General features: G+C 43.8%; 2 protein-coding genes across 2 annotated transcripts in view; both read right to left on the bottom strand.

Annotated features, from left to right (window-relative positions):
* The window catches only part of GRIN3A (glutamate ionotropic receptor NMDA type subunit 3A), a 215,867-nt gene that overhangs the window by 20,691 nt on the left and 177,879 nt on the right, over positions 1-17,297 (bottom strand). The gene's annotated exons all lie outside the window — the stretch shown is intronic.
* Positions 4,665-5,303, bottom strand: PPP3R2 (protein phosphatase 3 regulatory subunit B, beta). The gene has a single exon (XM_088837743.1). The coding sequence runs from the start codon at positions 5,301-5,303 to the stop codon at positions 4,791-4,793; it is 513 nt and encodes a 170-aa protein (XP_088693869.1). The 3' UTR covers positions 4,665-4,790.

Genomic DNA, 17,297 nt, shown 5'->3' on the forward strand with positions numbered 1-17,297 from the left:
GAAAAGTGAAAGTGAAGTCGCTCAGTTGTGTCCGACTCTTCGCGACCCCATGGACTGCAGCCCACCAGGTTCCTCCGTCCATGGGATTCTCCAGGCAAGAGTACTGGAGTGGGTTGCCATATCTACACAGCTTTAATTGCTCTGGTGTCCTTTCAGTGTTATGGTTTTTCACTATGAATCAGCTGATGCTTTAAAACTGACACATAGTTTGTTGCTGTTCACACAATCACCTCCAGTGGGACAGCTATAGCAGACAATACAAAAGGACAGGCATCCAGTTCTAAGTCTGCTGCTGCTGCTGCTAAGTCACTTCAGTCGTGTCCGACTCTGTGCAACCCCACAGACGGCAGCCCACCAGGCTCCCCCGTCCCTGGGATTCTCCAGGCAAGAGTACTGGAGTGGCTTGCCGTTGCCTTCTAAGTCTAGCCACCTCTTTTTAAAAATTTTTTTGGCTATGCTGTGTGGCATGCAGGATCTTAGTTCACTGACCAGGGATAGAAATGTTCCCTGAACTGGAAGTGTGGAGTCTTAATCACTGGAATGGCAGGAAAGTCCCAACCTGACTCCTTTTTCACCATGCCACCTTGTCTTACAAACACCCAAGCCTCTTCCTTTTCAAAGCATGGGAAATAGATAAAACACAATAGCCAGATTCACGACACACTTTAAATCCTAACAGAAAAAATCAATAGCATAAATGAAGAATGGGATTTGTAATAAAAAAAAAATTCCTGAAGATTTTTCCTTGAAGATTCTTTTACAGCAATATAGAGAATAAATCAACTATGTTAAGGCCATATTTTTCCCCCTACATTTCAAGAAAAATTGTCTAGTTTATTTGGGGATTGCACCATATGGTAGAGAGCAGACATAATCCATTAATATAGGATTCACAACAACATATTGTTACTGATGTCTGCAGCGTCAAAGCATATTGGTTGCTGTTACTAGTTTAATCTAAATGCTGTCACTTATTTCTCAAGATGAGATGAAGGTGGAAGATGATCTAAGATTGCCTTGCCTAATATTTTTAATTTTTTGCAATGCATAGAGCCAAGGAGGTAGGAGCTTCTTTCTCCTTGATAAACAATTATTTTTTTGTAAAAATTGAAGCTTGGTTTGATTACCTTAGTAAGGCTATTAGGAATAATTTGAGGCAGGTAAATAAATACAGAAGCCATAAAAATAGGAGGCAGTGCAGGGAGCTCACCATTTGTGGTCAGAGAGCATGGTTTAAGTCCTTGCTTTGCCACTCACCAGCTGGATACCTTGGGGTAGCTTCTAGATCGCTCTACAGCTTCATCTGTAAAACTGAGATAAAGGCACCCACCCCACAGTGTTGCTACAATGATTAAATGGTATAACAAATGTAACAGGGCCTAGAACAGCTGTTCAATAAGCATCAACTACTATTATCACTCCAAGGAACTGTACAGAATGAGATTTGTTGTCAACTTGGCAATTAACAGAGAAGAATCAAAGCATTCTAATATGGAAGTAAATGTGATCTTTTTTCCCAAATATTCATACAATCAGATCTTTCCAGTTGCTGAGGCTAGAAACTGGTGCACAGTTTAAGGTCACTGCCACAAAGCCTTGGATAACTACTGGGTTGTCCAAAAAGTTCCTTCGGGTTTTTCCTAAGACATTAGTGGGAAAAACCCAAACATTTTGGCCAACCCAATACATTAGGTAGATTGATTGAGCAATTAGCTTGTGAATTCCAGCTACTCCAGAAGCTGAAATGTTTTTTCCTCTTGTTAAATTTGAACATGTAATCCAACATGTTTCAAACCCTAGGTCCTAATTTTAAACTGCATTTTAGTGTGCACATTGCAGAACATACACATCATGTCTCTCTTTCAGAAGTCCTCTTGGCTGGAATTACACAAGCTCACTTCTCTCATGAAAGGTTTCTTCCACAAAGTCAAATAGGTTGGGCTAGAATGAGTCCCTCTCTCTCTTTTAAATTCTCAGTCAAGAATTCTGTTGCTGGGGACTTCCCTGGTGGTCCAGTGGTTAAGAATCTGCCTTGCAATGTAAGGGACACAGGTTTGATCCCTGGTCAGGGAACTAAGATCCCACATACCATGGAGCAACTAAGCTGTCGCGCCCCAACTAAGACCTGATGCAGTCAACTAAATAAGTAAAAATTAAAGAAGAAGAAGAGGCAGCCTGTAGGGTGGAAAGGACCTTGACATTGTTTCACTTCTGGATTCAGTTCAGTCGCTCAGTTGTGTCTGACTCTTTGCAACCCCGTGAATTACAGCACGCCAGGTCTCCCTTTCCATCATCACCAACTCCCGGAGTTCACTCAAACTCATGTCCATCAAGTCGGTGATGCCATCCAGCCATCTCATTCTCTGTCGTCCCCTTTTCCTCCTGCCCCCAATCCCTCCCAGCATCAGTCTTTTCCAGTGAGTCAACTCTTCGCATGAGGTGGCCAAAGTATTGGAGCTTCAGCTTCAGCATCAGTCCTTCCAATGAACACCCAGGACTGATCTCCCTTAGAATGGATTGGATTAGGAATACACAAATGTCCTGCTAATGTGAGAGTAGATGTGGCTAAGTACCAAGTAAGGGTTCAAGAGGAACCGAGAGGCCTCCTTTTCCCTTATATTCTGATTGGCTAAAAGAGGACTAAAGGACATGGAGAGTGAATGTGCTGTGTACTAGCACTTAACATGTTTTATCTTCTGGAATTCTCAGAATAACCTGGGGATGGAGCCTCATTTTAACCAGGAGAAATGACAGAGAGAGGTTAAGTAAGTGCTTGGGTTTGCACAGCTAATAACAAGTGACTGTGACAAAAACCCAGTTGTAACCAAACCCAAACTCAGGTGTGTCTGAGTCTTTGCACTATGTCACCCTGAAAGACTCATATAACTACAGTCTGGGAACGTTTACTGATTATTAAAACATTTATTTTTAGGACTGCACAGGAATTTAAGGGGCAGGCACATCTATTCTTTGTGGCTCATAAATAATTTATAAAATAAAAAGCATGGCATAGTGCCTTGGTGGGTGGGTGCTCTGACAATAATGAAATTTGGGGGTTTATTCGTCCTACTTTTGGGGGGAGCAAGACTAGCTACCAGCCTTTTCAAAATATAAGGATAATAAATCTAGAAACGGATCTTCCTTGTCCTGAAAAAAAAATCACCTAGGGTTTGTACCTCGGCTAAGTACATGTAGGGAGAGTATGTCTCATCGTCCTGCGAACTGACAGTAGTAAGTGGGAGACAGAGAGCTGGTAAAATCTAGGGCACAAGGAACAGTGTACTTACTGGTACACTGGCTCTCCAAAACAAGCAGAACAAAACCAACTACAACTTTTTGCTCTTTTCCATGAGTTCTTACTACTCCCACCATGGCTGATGTGAAGCTATTTACATGACGTCACTGAACATGGAATTGGGGAGGGAAGTGCATACTTTCGCTCTTACCCAGTAAGAACAGCTCCAGCACACCCCTTGGATGAAGGTTTATTAGGATGTGAGGGACTCTGGGCTGACTGTTACATTAGAGACAAGGCTTCCCCCAGTGAGAGAGCTCTCAACTTCCCTGTTCCTCTCTGCATCTTTTGAATGCCAGGAGCAATACCACTTTCACAGTCTGGGGAGAGTTCACTACAGCTGGAATCATCATCACTTCTGCCTGTGGGAAGAATGACTCTGAGTGTGGCCCATTCTCCCCAACTGGGTACTGGAGGTGAGAGAGCTTCCCAGGAAGGGCTTCCCTGGTGGCTCAGCAGTAAAGAATCTGCCTGCAATGCAAGAGACCCAGGAAATGTGGGTTCAGTCTCTGACTCAGGAAGATCCCCTGGAGTAGGACATGGCAACCCACTCCAGTATTCTTGCCTGGAGAATCCCATGGACGGAGGAGCCTGGTGGGCTACAGTCTATAGGGTGTCAAAGAGACGGACATGACTGAAGCAACTGAGCATGCATGCAGGCGTGAGCTTCCCAGGCAGTTCTCTGTCCTGTTTGTGTGGAAGCCCCATTAACTGAACTTAATACTGGGGTGGGCAGTCAAGCCTGAAAAGTCGCCTCCACTGAGACTGATAGAGTGGGGATTTTGTTTTAGCCTTTCTTACAAGGCCTCTGAGTTTCTGCCTGAACAAAAACTGTAAAGGAGCTGGAGCAATGAGACAGGAGGAATCCAGCTGGATTCCTAGCCCATAGGACTTCCTCCAGGATTTCTGGATGTACCGTGGGGAGTGGTCTGTGGCTTTCAAAAGGGAAAGATGGGCTTTTGTTGCACAGAGAGAGGTGATTAAAAGATGCTCCCAAGAGAAATAGATTAATTCCTCTTGCTACAATAAGTAATTATGTGTTAAAAGATGCTTGAACACCACAAGTAAATGAAAATAGTTCACCTAGCACCTTTTGGCATTCCTCCCCCCCACCCCATATATAAAACCATGAGAAGTAAAGGAAAAGATATATATTTTCTTATTTTTGAACTTTAAAAGTTCTCTTCACTCTTTGTAGTTTGGCTTCTAAATCAAAACAAAGAAAAAAAAATACATTCATAAAAGCTGTTTTCTTTTCTTTTCCCTCCATGCTCCTTCATCATGTTCTCCCCAACTCAGGGCATTATCCTGACTCATTGAGAGCAGAAGAGTTAGTAACACTGAGGTAAGTGGTCAAGAGGCTGGAAGATCTTGCCTCAGTAAGAGAGACACTTTCCAGTAGATCAGAGATGGCAGTTACTGGGCCTCTTGGGCAGATCTTTAAAGAGATAGAGAAGAAAGAAAAAGCTGTTGTTGAGTGGCGACCTTATAAAACTCACACAATGGTCACCAAGTGCTTGTGGACCTCCAGGCTTCTGACCACAGCACTAAACTCCTGGAAGGAGATTTTCCCGTCCCCGTCTTTGTCCAGGAGGATGATGGTTTTGTCCACCAGCTGCTGTAACTGCCAGTCTTTCAGGTTGGCCCCCACCATCATCTTCAGCACCTGGAAGAGCTCCCCGTTGGAAATGTAGCCGTCTTTGTCCATGTCGTAGATGCTGAAAGCAAACCTCAGCTTCTGCTCTTCATCTCCCCGGACGCTGAACTGGGACGTCCCCAGGATGAATTCCCGGAAGTCCACCTGGCCGTCGCCGTCGGTGTCGAAAACTTCGATCACCCGCCGCACCAGCGGGTTCTCCTGCAGCTCCGGCATGGACGTGAACTCTTTGACGCTCAGAGAGCCGGAACTGTCCAAGTCCAGCTTCTTAAACCGCTTGCCCAGCCTTTTAATTTCATCTTCGTCAAAGTGCGAGCATATCTCCGCCGGGTAACTGGCCTCATTTCCCATTCTGGAGCCAGTCTGTTGCACATCGGGTCGGCGGAGGGAGCAGCGGCGGTGGGCGCACACGCGGCTAAGGAGAGACCGTTGTGCCCGCAGGTGGACGGCCAGGTGGGGCAGGCTCGCGGGCACATCTCTGCCCCCGCACCCCCACCCCATCCCCTCTCACCCCCTCCCCCTCCCCTGCTTCGGGCAACCAGACGAGAAAACAGGAGGTGCTGGGAGCCAGGTGGAGGGGTGGGTGAGGGGAGATCAGGGGAGAAGAAGCGGTGGGAGGGGGAAGCTTGCAGGGGGTAAGATGGGAAAAGCAGGAGAGAGGGGAGCTGGGGGAGAAGTCCCCTTTCTGAATCCTTCTCTCAGCACCTTAACCCTTATCTCTCTTGCTATTTTAAAAATCTTCTCACCTCCTCACTTTTCCTTCTTCTCTTGGAAAGTCAACTCCAAGAGGGTGGGGCTGCCTCTATATTAATCACTTCAGTATCCCCAGCACAGTGCCTGAAATGCAGTACATGTTTAACATATGTTGAATGACTGCGTGAACCGCAAGCAGGGGCTCCTGATGCTTATTTGCAGACCTCCTCTAAGGACTAAATGAGATAATACATCAAAGCGTTGGTGTCATGTATACATCAACAGTTGATCCTTGAACAACATGGGTTTCAACCGTGTGGGCCCACTTATATACAGATATTTTTTGATAGTAAATACTACAGTACTGCAGGGTTGGCGTTGGTTGAATCTTCTGATGCAGAACCATGGATCCTGAGAAAGGATACCCAGGGCTGACTATAAAATTGAGCATTCTTCCACTGAGCAGATGGTTGGCACCCCTAAACTCCCTGGTACCGTTCTAGGGTCAAGTGTTTTTTTAAAAAATTCTCTGGGAGGGAAAGCCAGGATTGACATCCTTCTGATGCAGTGGCCACTGACCTTTTTTAGAACATTGGGTTCAGGGTCTTTGTAAGAGACTGTCCAGATATTGCACAAAATTTCTCATATGGATCATCTACAGGCAGTAACAGATTCCTGAGGAATATACACAATGCTGAATTCAGGGCACTTTTTGGGAAGATACAGGTCCCAAGACCTCTGTCAGCTTATTATTTCAAATACATCATCTCAAACCCACTCCTTATTTTTTTGGGCTACTGCCTGATGACTGTCCTGCAGATCACTTTGGGGAACGGCTGTAATGTGCCCTGAGAAGCGTTTGCTGTGTTTTGAGAGTATAAGTGGCCCTTAGGATGTCTCTCTCTCTCCCACCTTGCTTCAGCTGGGTTTGTTCCTATTTTGTTGATAATGAATCTCACCGCCATTCCCCAGATACCTTCTTCCTTTAGGAATACATCAGTTCCTCCAAGTGCATCAGTTCAGATCAGTTCAGTTCAGTCGCTCAGTCGTGTCCGACTCTCCACGACCCCGTGAATCACAGCACGCCAGGCCTCCCTGTCCATCACCAACTCCCGAAGTTCACTCAAACTCATGTCCACAGAGTCGGTGATGCCATCCAGCCATCTCATTCTCCGTCGTCCCCTTCTCCTCCTGCCCCCAACCTTTCCCAGCATCAGAGTCTTTTCCAGTGAGTCAACTCGTCGCATGAGGTGGCCAAAGTATTGCAGTTTCAGCTTTAGCATCAGTCCCTCCAAGTGCATACGAAGTATTAATACATTTGGTTCAAGAACATTCATTTTAAAGGGACTTGGGGGACTCCTAGGATACTAAATCAAACTGGAGGAGGCAAACACTCCCTCATTTTAAAAAAGGTTGGCACCTTTTCTGTGCTTTCGGCCAAAATATCAGCCTGAAGGTAATCATGCTGAAACTGGCACAACAAAGCCATGGAATACCTTACCATTAGGTCTACGCAGTTTAAAAGAAAAGGAGGGACTTCTCTGGTGGTCCAGTGGCTAAGACTCCACGCTCCCAAAGCAGGGGGCCAAAGTTGGATCCCAACCCGGCGTGCTGCAGTCAATGAGTGCAAGCAGTCAGACACGACTTAGTGCCTGAACAACAATAACAACTCTGCCCAGGGGCGTTGGGTCCTCCCTCCAGTGTCCAGGCCTGGCTGAAGAGGCAGGTCTCAGCTGGCAGTGCCCACAGGGCCAAGTCCCCAGACCCTGCCCAGCTGTCCTCACTGAGGGAGCTGGATCCTACATGTTGCAACTAAAGGTCCTGCATGATGCAAGGAAGATTAAAGATACTGCCTGCTACAACCACGGAGAAGGCAATGGCAAGCCACTCCAGTACTATTGCCTAGAAAATCCCATGGATGGAGGAGCCTGGTAGGCTGCAGTCCGTGGGGTCGCTAAGGGTCGGACACGACTGAGCGACTTCACTTTCACTTTTCACTTCCACACATTGGAGAAGGAAATGGCAACCCACTCCAGTGTTCTTGCCTGGAGAATCCCAGGGATGGGGGAGCCTGGTGGGCTTCCGTCTATGGGGTGACACAGAGTCGGACACGACTGAAGTGACTTAGCAGCAGCAGCAGCTACAACCAAGACCCAGTGCAGCCAAATAAATAAAAATAAAATAATAGTAATAAGAAAAGTAAAGGTTTAGAGGCTAACGTATTTGATGACTGAATTATTATCTGGACTGAATGAACTACATCTGAAAGAAGCATGGTCGAGTGGAAAGGATTTAGAGTAGTGCCTTGGGGGGGGGCAGGCGCGCAGCCGGGTGTTAGCGCGAGATCATGACCTTCAGCGCGAGACCTTTAACCAGGGACCATTAGCGCCTCAGCGGTGGTGGTGAGAGATCCAGCCTGGCCAACAGTCAGCTGGACCGAGGTCCTTGTGTCTGTGAGTGTTGTGAGAGGCGGACTGTGGCCTTCTCCCAGGGGCACTCCAGGTCTCCTGGTCTCAGGCTGGCAGGTGAGCTGGGGGCCGGGGGACAGGCTGAGAGCTGTGTCCTGCAAAGCTCTTGCTATGGACCCGCCCACTGGCTGGGTCCAGGCCTTGAAGTGGTGGTGAACCTCTGCCCCATCCTCTGTGACCTAATGGTGGCAGCAGTCATCCTGGGTCACAGTGCTTGGGATGTGTCCTCCTTTGGGGAGTCTGAGGGGCTAGAGGTCTGGCTGGGTCCTGGGTACCTGGCTCCCTCAGTGATGACAGCTGGGCAGGGTCTGGGGACCTGGCCCTGAGAGCACCACCCGGTGAGACCTGCCTCTTCAGCGGGGCCTGGTCACTGGGGCCACTCTTTGTTACCCCATGGATTGCAGCACGCCAGGCTGGGCAGGGTACTGGTCTGAAAATGGACTTAGCCAGGACTGGACCCTGAAGGATGAAAGTCAAGCCTTGGGACCTTGAACAAGTAAAATGGGGGGTAACAATGTTGCTTTGCCTACAGCATTTAAGTGTTCAAAGCCACAAGCAGGCAAGGAGACAGAATTAAATGTCTCCCCTTTCCTTTCTTGTCAGAACAGAGAGTAACATTTGCTTTGGTGGAAGTTTACAGGAACATTGTGACCTGAAGAACAAAGGATCTGACCCCAGGAAGTTTGCAACAACTAATCATGTCAGCTAATTTAATGGTCAAACAGACAATACCAGGAAGATGGTACCACTTCCTTGAAATAATTCAGTGAGCAGTTGGAACTGCTTTACTGTTTTACTGCCTTGTAGAGAGGTAATGTGATGCTGGATCTCAAATTTTAGTCAATGTAAAGTTGAGTTTCCCATTGTTCCACATTTCATAAACTTTGTAGTTCAGCATTATTATGGAACTTAGTGTTATTGTTTCAATATTCTCCAGCCATTATTCTTAGTCATTTCCATGAAAAATGCTATTTGTCACTCTTATCACTATGAAGGGATGTGGATTGCTGGACATTCACTACAGGAAGTATGTTAAAGGGATTGACTGGTTGTTCTGGAAGAAATTAGGATCCTGACACCATTTCCATTTTCAATAAGCCGTTTTCTTTTCCTCAAGAGTTTTCAAAAAAAGAAAAAAGGACTGTGAAGGGTTATGTGCAAATATAACTGACGTTGGAAAATAGAAACAGAAGTAATGAGAATTGAGAATCAGGTAAAACTTCATCTTCCAAGTTAGTTAGGAAAACAGGCGTCTGAGTAATTCACAGTTACTCTGCAAGCTTTACAGGTGGAAGCCCTCACGTTTCTGTGATTTCACTGGTCAACATCTTTAACATCTGTTTGTATTGAGGTGGCCACCGTGTAGCATGTGGAACAATATAGCTCTGAGTTTAAACCTTTCATGAAGGACTTCCACGATGGTCAAGTGGTTAAGATTTTGTCTTCCAATGCAGGGGGTGTGGGTTCAATCTGTGGTTGGGGAACTAAGATTCCTCATGACCAAACAACAAAACAAAAGCAGATTATAGACAACAGAAATAATTTTGTAACAAATTCAATAAAAACTTTAAAAATGGTTCCCATTAAAAAAAAAACAACTTAAAAAAATGTTAAAACGTTTCATGAGCATCAGAGTTCTCACCTGCAACTTAGAAATAATATAGCGGTGGTCTTATTATAGGTCTAAGTGGGATAGCATCTACTTTTTAAAAAAATACCCAAAATAGCACATCAGCACACATTAGGGACTCAAAAGGACCCTGAGTCCCTACTTTTGTACCCTATCTCCTTACTCTTCCCTTTCCTACTCCTTTAGTGCTTTCCTAAAGCAGAATTTTGACTCTGGATTTATCAGTTTTATCATTCTTTGATGTGACAAACCTTGTTTGAAGTTTAAATCCATTTAACAAATGTTGCAGCAACATGGATGGACCTGGAGGGTGTGTTAAGCTAAGTGAAATAAGTCAGAGGAAGACAAATACTGTATGTTTTCACTTATATGTGGAATCTGAAAAATAAGATGAATAAGTATTATAATGCAGAAACCAACTCACAGATAGAGAACAAACTAGTGCATCTGATTGAGGAAAGTGGTGGGGGGAGGCGCAAGAGAAGGGGAGGGAGATTAAGAGATATGAAGGACCGGGTATAAAACGAATAAGGTATAAGGATATAATGTACAGCACAGGAAAAATATGACCAATATTTTATAATATCTTTATATGGAGTATAAACTATAAAAATAGTGAATCCCTATGTTGTAAACCTGAAACTAATATCATAAGTCAGCTCTGTGCTTGCCGAGTCGTTCAGTTGTGTGTTACTCTTTGTGACCCCGTGGACTGCAGCCCACCAGGCTACTCTATCCGTGGGGGTTCTCCAGGAAAGAATACTGTAGTGGGTTGCCATGCCGTCCTCCAGGGGAGCTTCCCAACCTGGGATCAAATCCAGGTCTCCCACATTGCAGGCGGATTCTTTACCATCTGAGCCACCAGAGGAGCCCAAGAATACTGGAGTGGATAGCCTATCCCGTCTCCAGGACATCTTCCCGACCCAGGAATCAAACTAGGTCTCCTGCATTGCAAGTGGATTCTTTACCAGCTGAGCTACCAACTCTACTTCAGAAATAAAAAAATCTATTTAACATGTATATATTGAACACCTACTATGTGCCAGGAGATGGAGTTTTCTGTGAACAAGAAACAATCCCCTGAGAAATCTACTCTTTAGTAAGTGTTTTGGCTTTAAGGATGTAGCACTGTTTGCTCAGGCTTTTATGTTCATCATGTATAGTCAAAAGGATCAAGAGTACTATGTTGATTTTCTTCTGTAATTCTGGGATGGTGTTTAAAATGAACTTTGGAATATATGGCTTTTTAATCATAATTTTGCTATTTAAAACTGTGTGATCTTGGGTGGAGTTAGTTGTCTGAACCACTGTTTGCTCATCTGTAAAACAAGGATACAATTGCTAACCTATAGCATCATTTTCAGGATTAAATGAGATAGAATGCATGAAGTATTAGACTCTGTGCCTAGCATATAGTAGATACAAGTATGGTAGATATTATAATTATTGCCTACTGGATACTAGCTTAGAAAATTCTAATAGACTATTTGCATATATACACATGCAGATACACTCAACTACTCCTTTGTTTTCTACAAAAATATTTATTGAGCTTCTGCAATATGAAAGGCATACAGTAGTGACCTAAGGCAAATACTTCCCACCTGTCTCTGTCCTTATGGAGATTACTATTCATAGGGAAGATGCCTATTAGCCAAATTATCATGCCCATAAATGTACAGGTGAACCTGTGGTGAGCATCACAGATGAGAGGTCACACAATAGGAACTTGATTTAGTCAGAAAGATGAGCAAAACCCCTGTTGTAGAAGTGATGATTGAGCCGAAATCTCAGGGAGAAGTTAACTGGATATTTGAGCATGGATATGTGTTCCAGGAAGAAAGACCTCTGGGTGCAGACTGGGGCAGAGGAGCACATCAGGTAAGACAAACTTAAAGGCCACTGTGGCCAGAACAGGGAGGTCAAGGGAGAGCATGATATTAGACAAAGTGAACAGATGGTCTGACCAAGGCCTCGACGTTGAAGAAAGGGCAACATTTATTCAATCATTCCTTTACAGGGCATCATTTATCCAGTTATGTTTTGACATATACAACATTGGGGGCATGTAGAGATGGTCCCTACTCAGAAAATTTACTGATTACTAAGTGAATTGAAGCATTAAAGACTGAATACTTACAGCACAAGATGGAAAAAGAAAGATATCATCTGAGAGGTAAGGGCAAAGAGTTGTAAGAATTCAGAGAACTGAGAAATTGTTGAGACCTTCCTAGAATTCTTGCTGGAAACGAATGAAGATTCCCCCACCCACCCCAAGAAGTACTGTTTGATTCTGATGAAAACAAGGGGGACAAAATCCATGATCACAGAAATGGGAAAGGGAGCAGTCACAGATACCAGAGACTAGTTTAATGTGGCTGAAATACTTAAGCGAAGTAACAGAAGGTAAGCTGGAAGGAACCAGATCAAGAGGGGTTTTGAATGTTTGGCTGAAGACATTTGGTTTTTATATGACAGGGAAAGCCAGATGAGTGACCTAATCAGAATCATAGTCTAAAAAGATCAACCTGGCATTGCGAAGGGTGAGCTGAACGGGGGAGAGCCTGACACTTGGGAGAGCACCCAGCAAACAATGACAACTGTGCCTGTTTGTCTGGAGTATGAGAGCTGAGCAAGGATGAAAGAGGCACACGAGGAGAAAGGTGGAGTGTGTTCATTTGCTGGGCTTCCATGACAAGTGCCACAAACTGGGTGGTGCTGTCAACAGAAATTTATTTTCTCCCGGTTCTGAAAACTAGACATTTGAAGTCAGGATGTCAGCAGGACCACATTCCTTCAAACCTGTAAGATCCTTCCTTGTTTATGCCTAGCTTCTGATAGTTTGCTGGCCAACTCTGGTGTTCTCTGGCCTCAAGCCACCATAAATCCACCCTCTGCCTCCGTGGTCACGTGGTGTTCTCCCCGTGTCTCAGTATCTGCAAGCTAGTTGTCTCCGTACAGGGACGGCAGTCATGTTGGATTAGGGACCGTCTCTACTACAGTATGACTGTTTAATCTCCTCTTCAATGACCATATTTCCAAACCAGGGCCTCTTCTGAGGTATCAGGGGGAGACTTCAACCTATCTTTGCTAGGGAGTGGGGGGCACAATATAACTCATAAAACTAGGCTTGAAGTCTTACTGGGTAGAAAGACAGAGGGGACAGGCAAAGATGAAACTCCAATTGTGACTGCACTGGCTTCCCTGGCTGACCTGCCCTGTGCTTGGATGTTGCGGGAAGCTACCTTCACTGTGTGATGAGATGGGGACCTGGTAAGGGCTCCAGGGCTCCTTGCCCCGCACCCCTGACAGTGCTGGCTTCTCATCCAACTCCCACAGCTATGGGAAGAAGTGTTTTCAGAGGAAACGTTGGGGCAAGTTTTCACATTACTGGACTTGGTTAATACTGTCTGAGAAATAAAAAGCATGGTTTTCTGATATTTTGTAACACTTCACACTATCACCACTAGATGGCAATCCTTACACATTTTCACGTTTTTTTCTTTTTTCCCCCCAGAAGCAGGAAACTTCAGAACCTGGAGGTAACTATTTAGCGCTTGGAATAATTAGGGAGGAGTCCCGTTTCATGTGATTCCCCCACAGATTTAAGTGTATGGAAATCTAAAAAAGTGGAAGGAAGACTGTCTCTCACCATAGTCCTAATCAGCTTGAGCACTGTTCACACCTTTTAGTCGCATAGTAAATAACATTTATAAATATTCATGAGCTCGTTGAATTCAACCAGAGGGAAAACGAGGACTATTAACAGTAGGCGGTCATATAACTGATGCCCAAGCATCTCTGGTATATCAAAGAGGAGACTTATACCGTGTTATCTGGTTACTTGCTCATTAGCAAGGGTCAGGTGAGGGATGGGATCTTGCTGGGATGTTTTCACTGTATCAGAATTCAAGCTTCTGCATTTATATTAACCAGAGAGCCATAGAGAAGCAGCTCTAGCTTTGTGAAAACAAGCTAGAGAAGCAAGGCTAGAGAATTGTAGATCTCCAGCCTGCTCACCCAGCAACCTGACTTGGAATGCTGTTTAAAGAAAATAGTTATTGTTGTTTCTTTAAAGATCTGTTTTAAGTTCAGGCTGATGGTTTGTGTAAGCCATCTTCATGTTTTCTCATTGAAATCTAGAAGCTGAGTTGGACAAAAGGAATAACATAAAATTGTAGGTGCTGGTTAATAAGGCACACTGCAAAACAGAAAATTCCAGAATCTTATATTTCTCAAGATTTCCCCCCAAAGTCTTCAGTTCTATAACATGTAAGTATTATACAAAAGAACATATATGTTGGAATTATAAGATGCTTCTGCTTTTTTGGAGATGGGTCCAAAAATAAACATGTACTTGTTATTTATCAAGTATTTTTTCTTCTACATGCCTAGTCTGTACTCAGGCAAGGAGGAGGAAACATTTGTTCAGCTAGGTGAATTTGTTCTGGTAAGAGAAGGTGAGGCCTTTCTGAGGCTGGCCTCCCTTTCTTCATGCACAATCCCACCACATTATAAAAGGACACATGTACAGCTTTGTGTTTCTTTAGGTTTTCAGAAAGCGCTACCTGGATAGGTTCCATCTGACCTTATGCTTGGCTTAAATATTAAGCTTAATTACTTAGGCTATTTCAAGGGAAGCACTCAGCTGTCAAGGTGGTTCTTGACTTACACAGGTTTTCAATTTAAAGCAATCTACAGTCATTAACTCTCCCTGCCTCACCATAACTTTCATCAGGTTGAAAAGCAGACAGTGACATTTTAAATTGAAAAAGGAAGGAGCAGGGATGAGAGAGGTGCAGGAGGCTGTTGCGATGTGACCTAGTTGTTAACAGCAAAAGAGACTGAGTTAAAACTCACTCCTCCCCCACTCCTGTACTATTCCGTTTGGGTCTCTAAAGATAAACTGCAAAGAAAATTGACAGGCACTGAAGCGCCTTGATGTGACTTGTGTGATCTCTTTGGCTTTCAACATATAGATAACTAACCCATTCCTCATCCCCACAAAAAATTAAAAGGGAAGAATGGGTCTGCTATGAGAAAGCTCCACTTTCTCAGTGAACAAATATTACTAGGTTTCACACTAGATGCTCGTTTTGGTAGTCAGGGATGGACAGCCCACACTGGAGGCCAGTAAGTTCATTGTCCTCCTCAGGGTCCCAGGAGCCAGATCTTCAGCTAGTTAGGTCAGGACTCCTCTAAATGTGCCTGCTTGAGAATCACAGCATTCTCAAAGCAGGACATGCTGCATGGCTCAGTCTTTTTTTTTTTTAATTTATTTTATTGGAGGCAAATTACCTTACATTAATATATTGGTTGGTTTTGCCATACATTGACACGAATCCGCCCCGGGTATACATGTGTTCCCTTTCTTGAACCCCCATCCCACCTCCCTCTTCCCCATATCCTCGCTCCAGGTCATCCCCGTGCACCAGCCCCAAGCATCCTGTATCATGCGTCGAACCTGGATTGGTGATTCATTTCACATATGATAATATACATGCTACAATGTCGTTCTCCCCAATCATCCCACCTTCACCCTCTCCCACAGAGTCCCAAAGACTGTTCTATATACCTGTGTCTCTTTCGCAGTCTCGTATACAGAGTTAAGGTTACCATCTTTCTAAATTGCATATATATGCATTAGTATACTGTATTGATGTTTTTATTTCTGGCTTACTTCACTCTGTATAATAGGCTCCAATTTCATCCACCTCATTAGAACTGATTCAAATGCATTCTTTTTGATGGCTGAAAAATACTCCATTGTGTATATGTACCAAAGCTTTCTTATCCATTCATCTGCAGATGGACATCAATTTGTATGGAAATACAAAAAACCTCGAATAGCCAAAGCAATCTTGAAGAAGAAGAATGGAACTGGAGGAATTAACCTGCCGGACTTCAGGCTCTACTACAAAGCCACAGTCATCAAGACAGTATGGTACTGGCATAAAGACAGAAATATAGATCAATGGAACAAAATAGAAAGCCCAGAGATAAATCCACGCACCTATGGACACCTTATCTTTGACAAAGGAGGCAAGAATATAAAATGGAGAAAAGACAGCCTCTTTAACAAGTGGTGCTGGGAAAACTGGTCAGCCACTTGTAAAAGAATGAAACTAGAACACTTCCTAACACCATACACCAAAATAAACTCAAAATGGATTAGAGAACTAAATGTAAGACCAGATTCTATAAAACTCCTAGAGGAGAACGTAGGCAAAACACTCTCCGACATAAATCACAGCAGGATCCTCCAAGACCCACCTCCCAGAATATTGGAAATAAAAGCAAAAATAAACAAATGGGACCTAATTAAAATTAAAAGCTTCTGCACAGCAAAGGAAACTATAAGCAAGGTGAAAAGACAGCCTTCAGAATGGGAGAAAATAATAGCAAATGAAACAACTGATAAAGGATTAATCTCCAAAATATACAAGCAGCTCCTGCAGCTCAATTCCAGAAAAATAAGTGACCCAATCAAAAAATGGGCCAAAGAACTAAACAGACATTTCTCCAAAGAAGACATAAAGATGGCTAACAAACACATGAAAAAATGCTCAACATCCCTCATAATCAGAGAAATGCAAATCAAAACCACAATGAGATACCATTTCACGCCAGTCAGAATGGCTGCTATCCAAAAGTCTACATGAAATAAATGCTGGAGAGGGTGTGGAGAAAAGGGAACCCTCTTACACTGTTGGTGGGAATGCAAACTAGTACAGCCACTATGGAGAACAGTGTGGAGATTCCTCAAAAAACTGGAAATAGAACTGCCATATGATCCAGCAATCGCACTCCTGGGCATACACACCGAGGAAACCAGAATTGAAAGAGACACATGTACTCCAATGTTCATTGCAGCACTGTTTATAATAGCCATGGCCCAGTCTTAAGGGCAATAAACAGGCTTCAGAAAAATTAAGTGATTTGCTGAAAGTCACTCGGTTGGTTCATATGGGAGAGTCAGGACAAATATGATAACTACCATCCTTACATACCACATGTCAGACAATTTTATGAGCATTATTATCTCTGTTCCTTTCACCAAGCCGAATCATCAGATATTCTTCTCTCCAGTTAGCAGAGGAGCAAACTCAGAGAGGTGAAGTAATTTGTGTTTATGATGTCTTGATGTACATTTTACATGGCGATATTTTGACACAGAGGTTGTTTTTATATTTGCACCTCTACAAATGCTCTTAAACCATTTACACTTCAGCTTAAAATATCACCTAATAATGAGCTTCACAAACATACTCACTCCACCCCTGCTCATCCTTACTGGATAAGGATGGGTAAGATCAAGAATGAATTAAAGGTTGGGTTGGGTTAGAGGCCAGGAATGGGGTGAGGGCAAGGATTGAGTAAATTCAGGGATGGGGTGAGGGTCAAATTGAAGGTGAGATCATGGATGGAATTGGGCCAAGTTTCCTAATATGCACTTTCTTTAATATTAATTTTTTTAAAAAACCACTGAAAAGTGTAATTTACTTTTAGACTGTCTCAAAATTTATTTTTCCTTTTCCCTACTTTCCATAATTG

This window comes from Moschus berezovskii, chromosome 7 (genome assembly GCF_049115385.1).
Source record: "Moschus berezovskii isolate FMDL1 chromosome 7, NW_MosBer_1.0, whole genome shotgun sequence".
NCBI lineage: Eukaryota > Metazoa > Chordata > Mammalia > Artiodactyla > Moschidae > Moschus > Moschus berezovskii.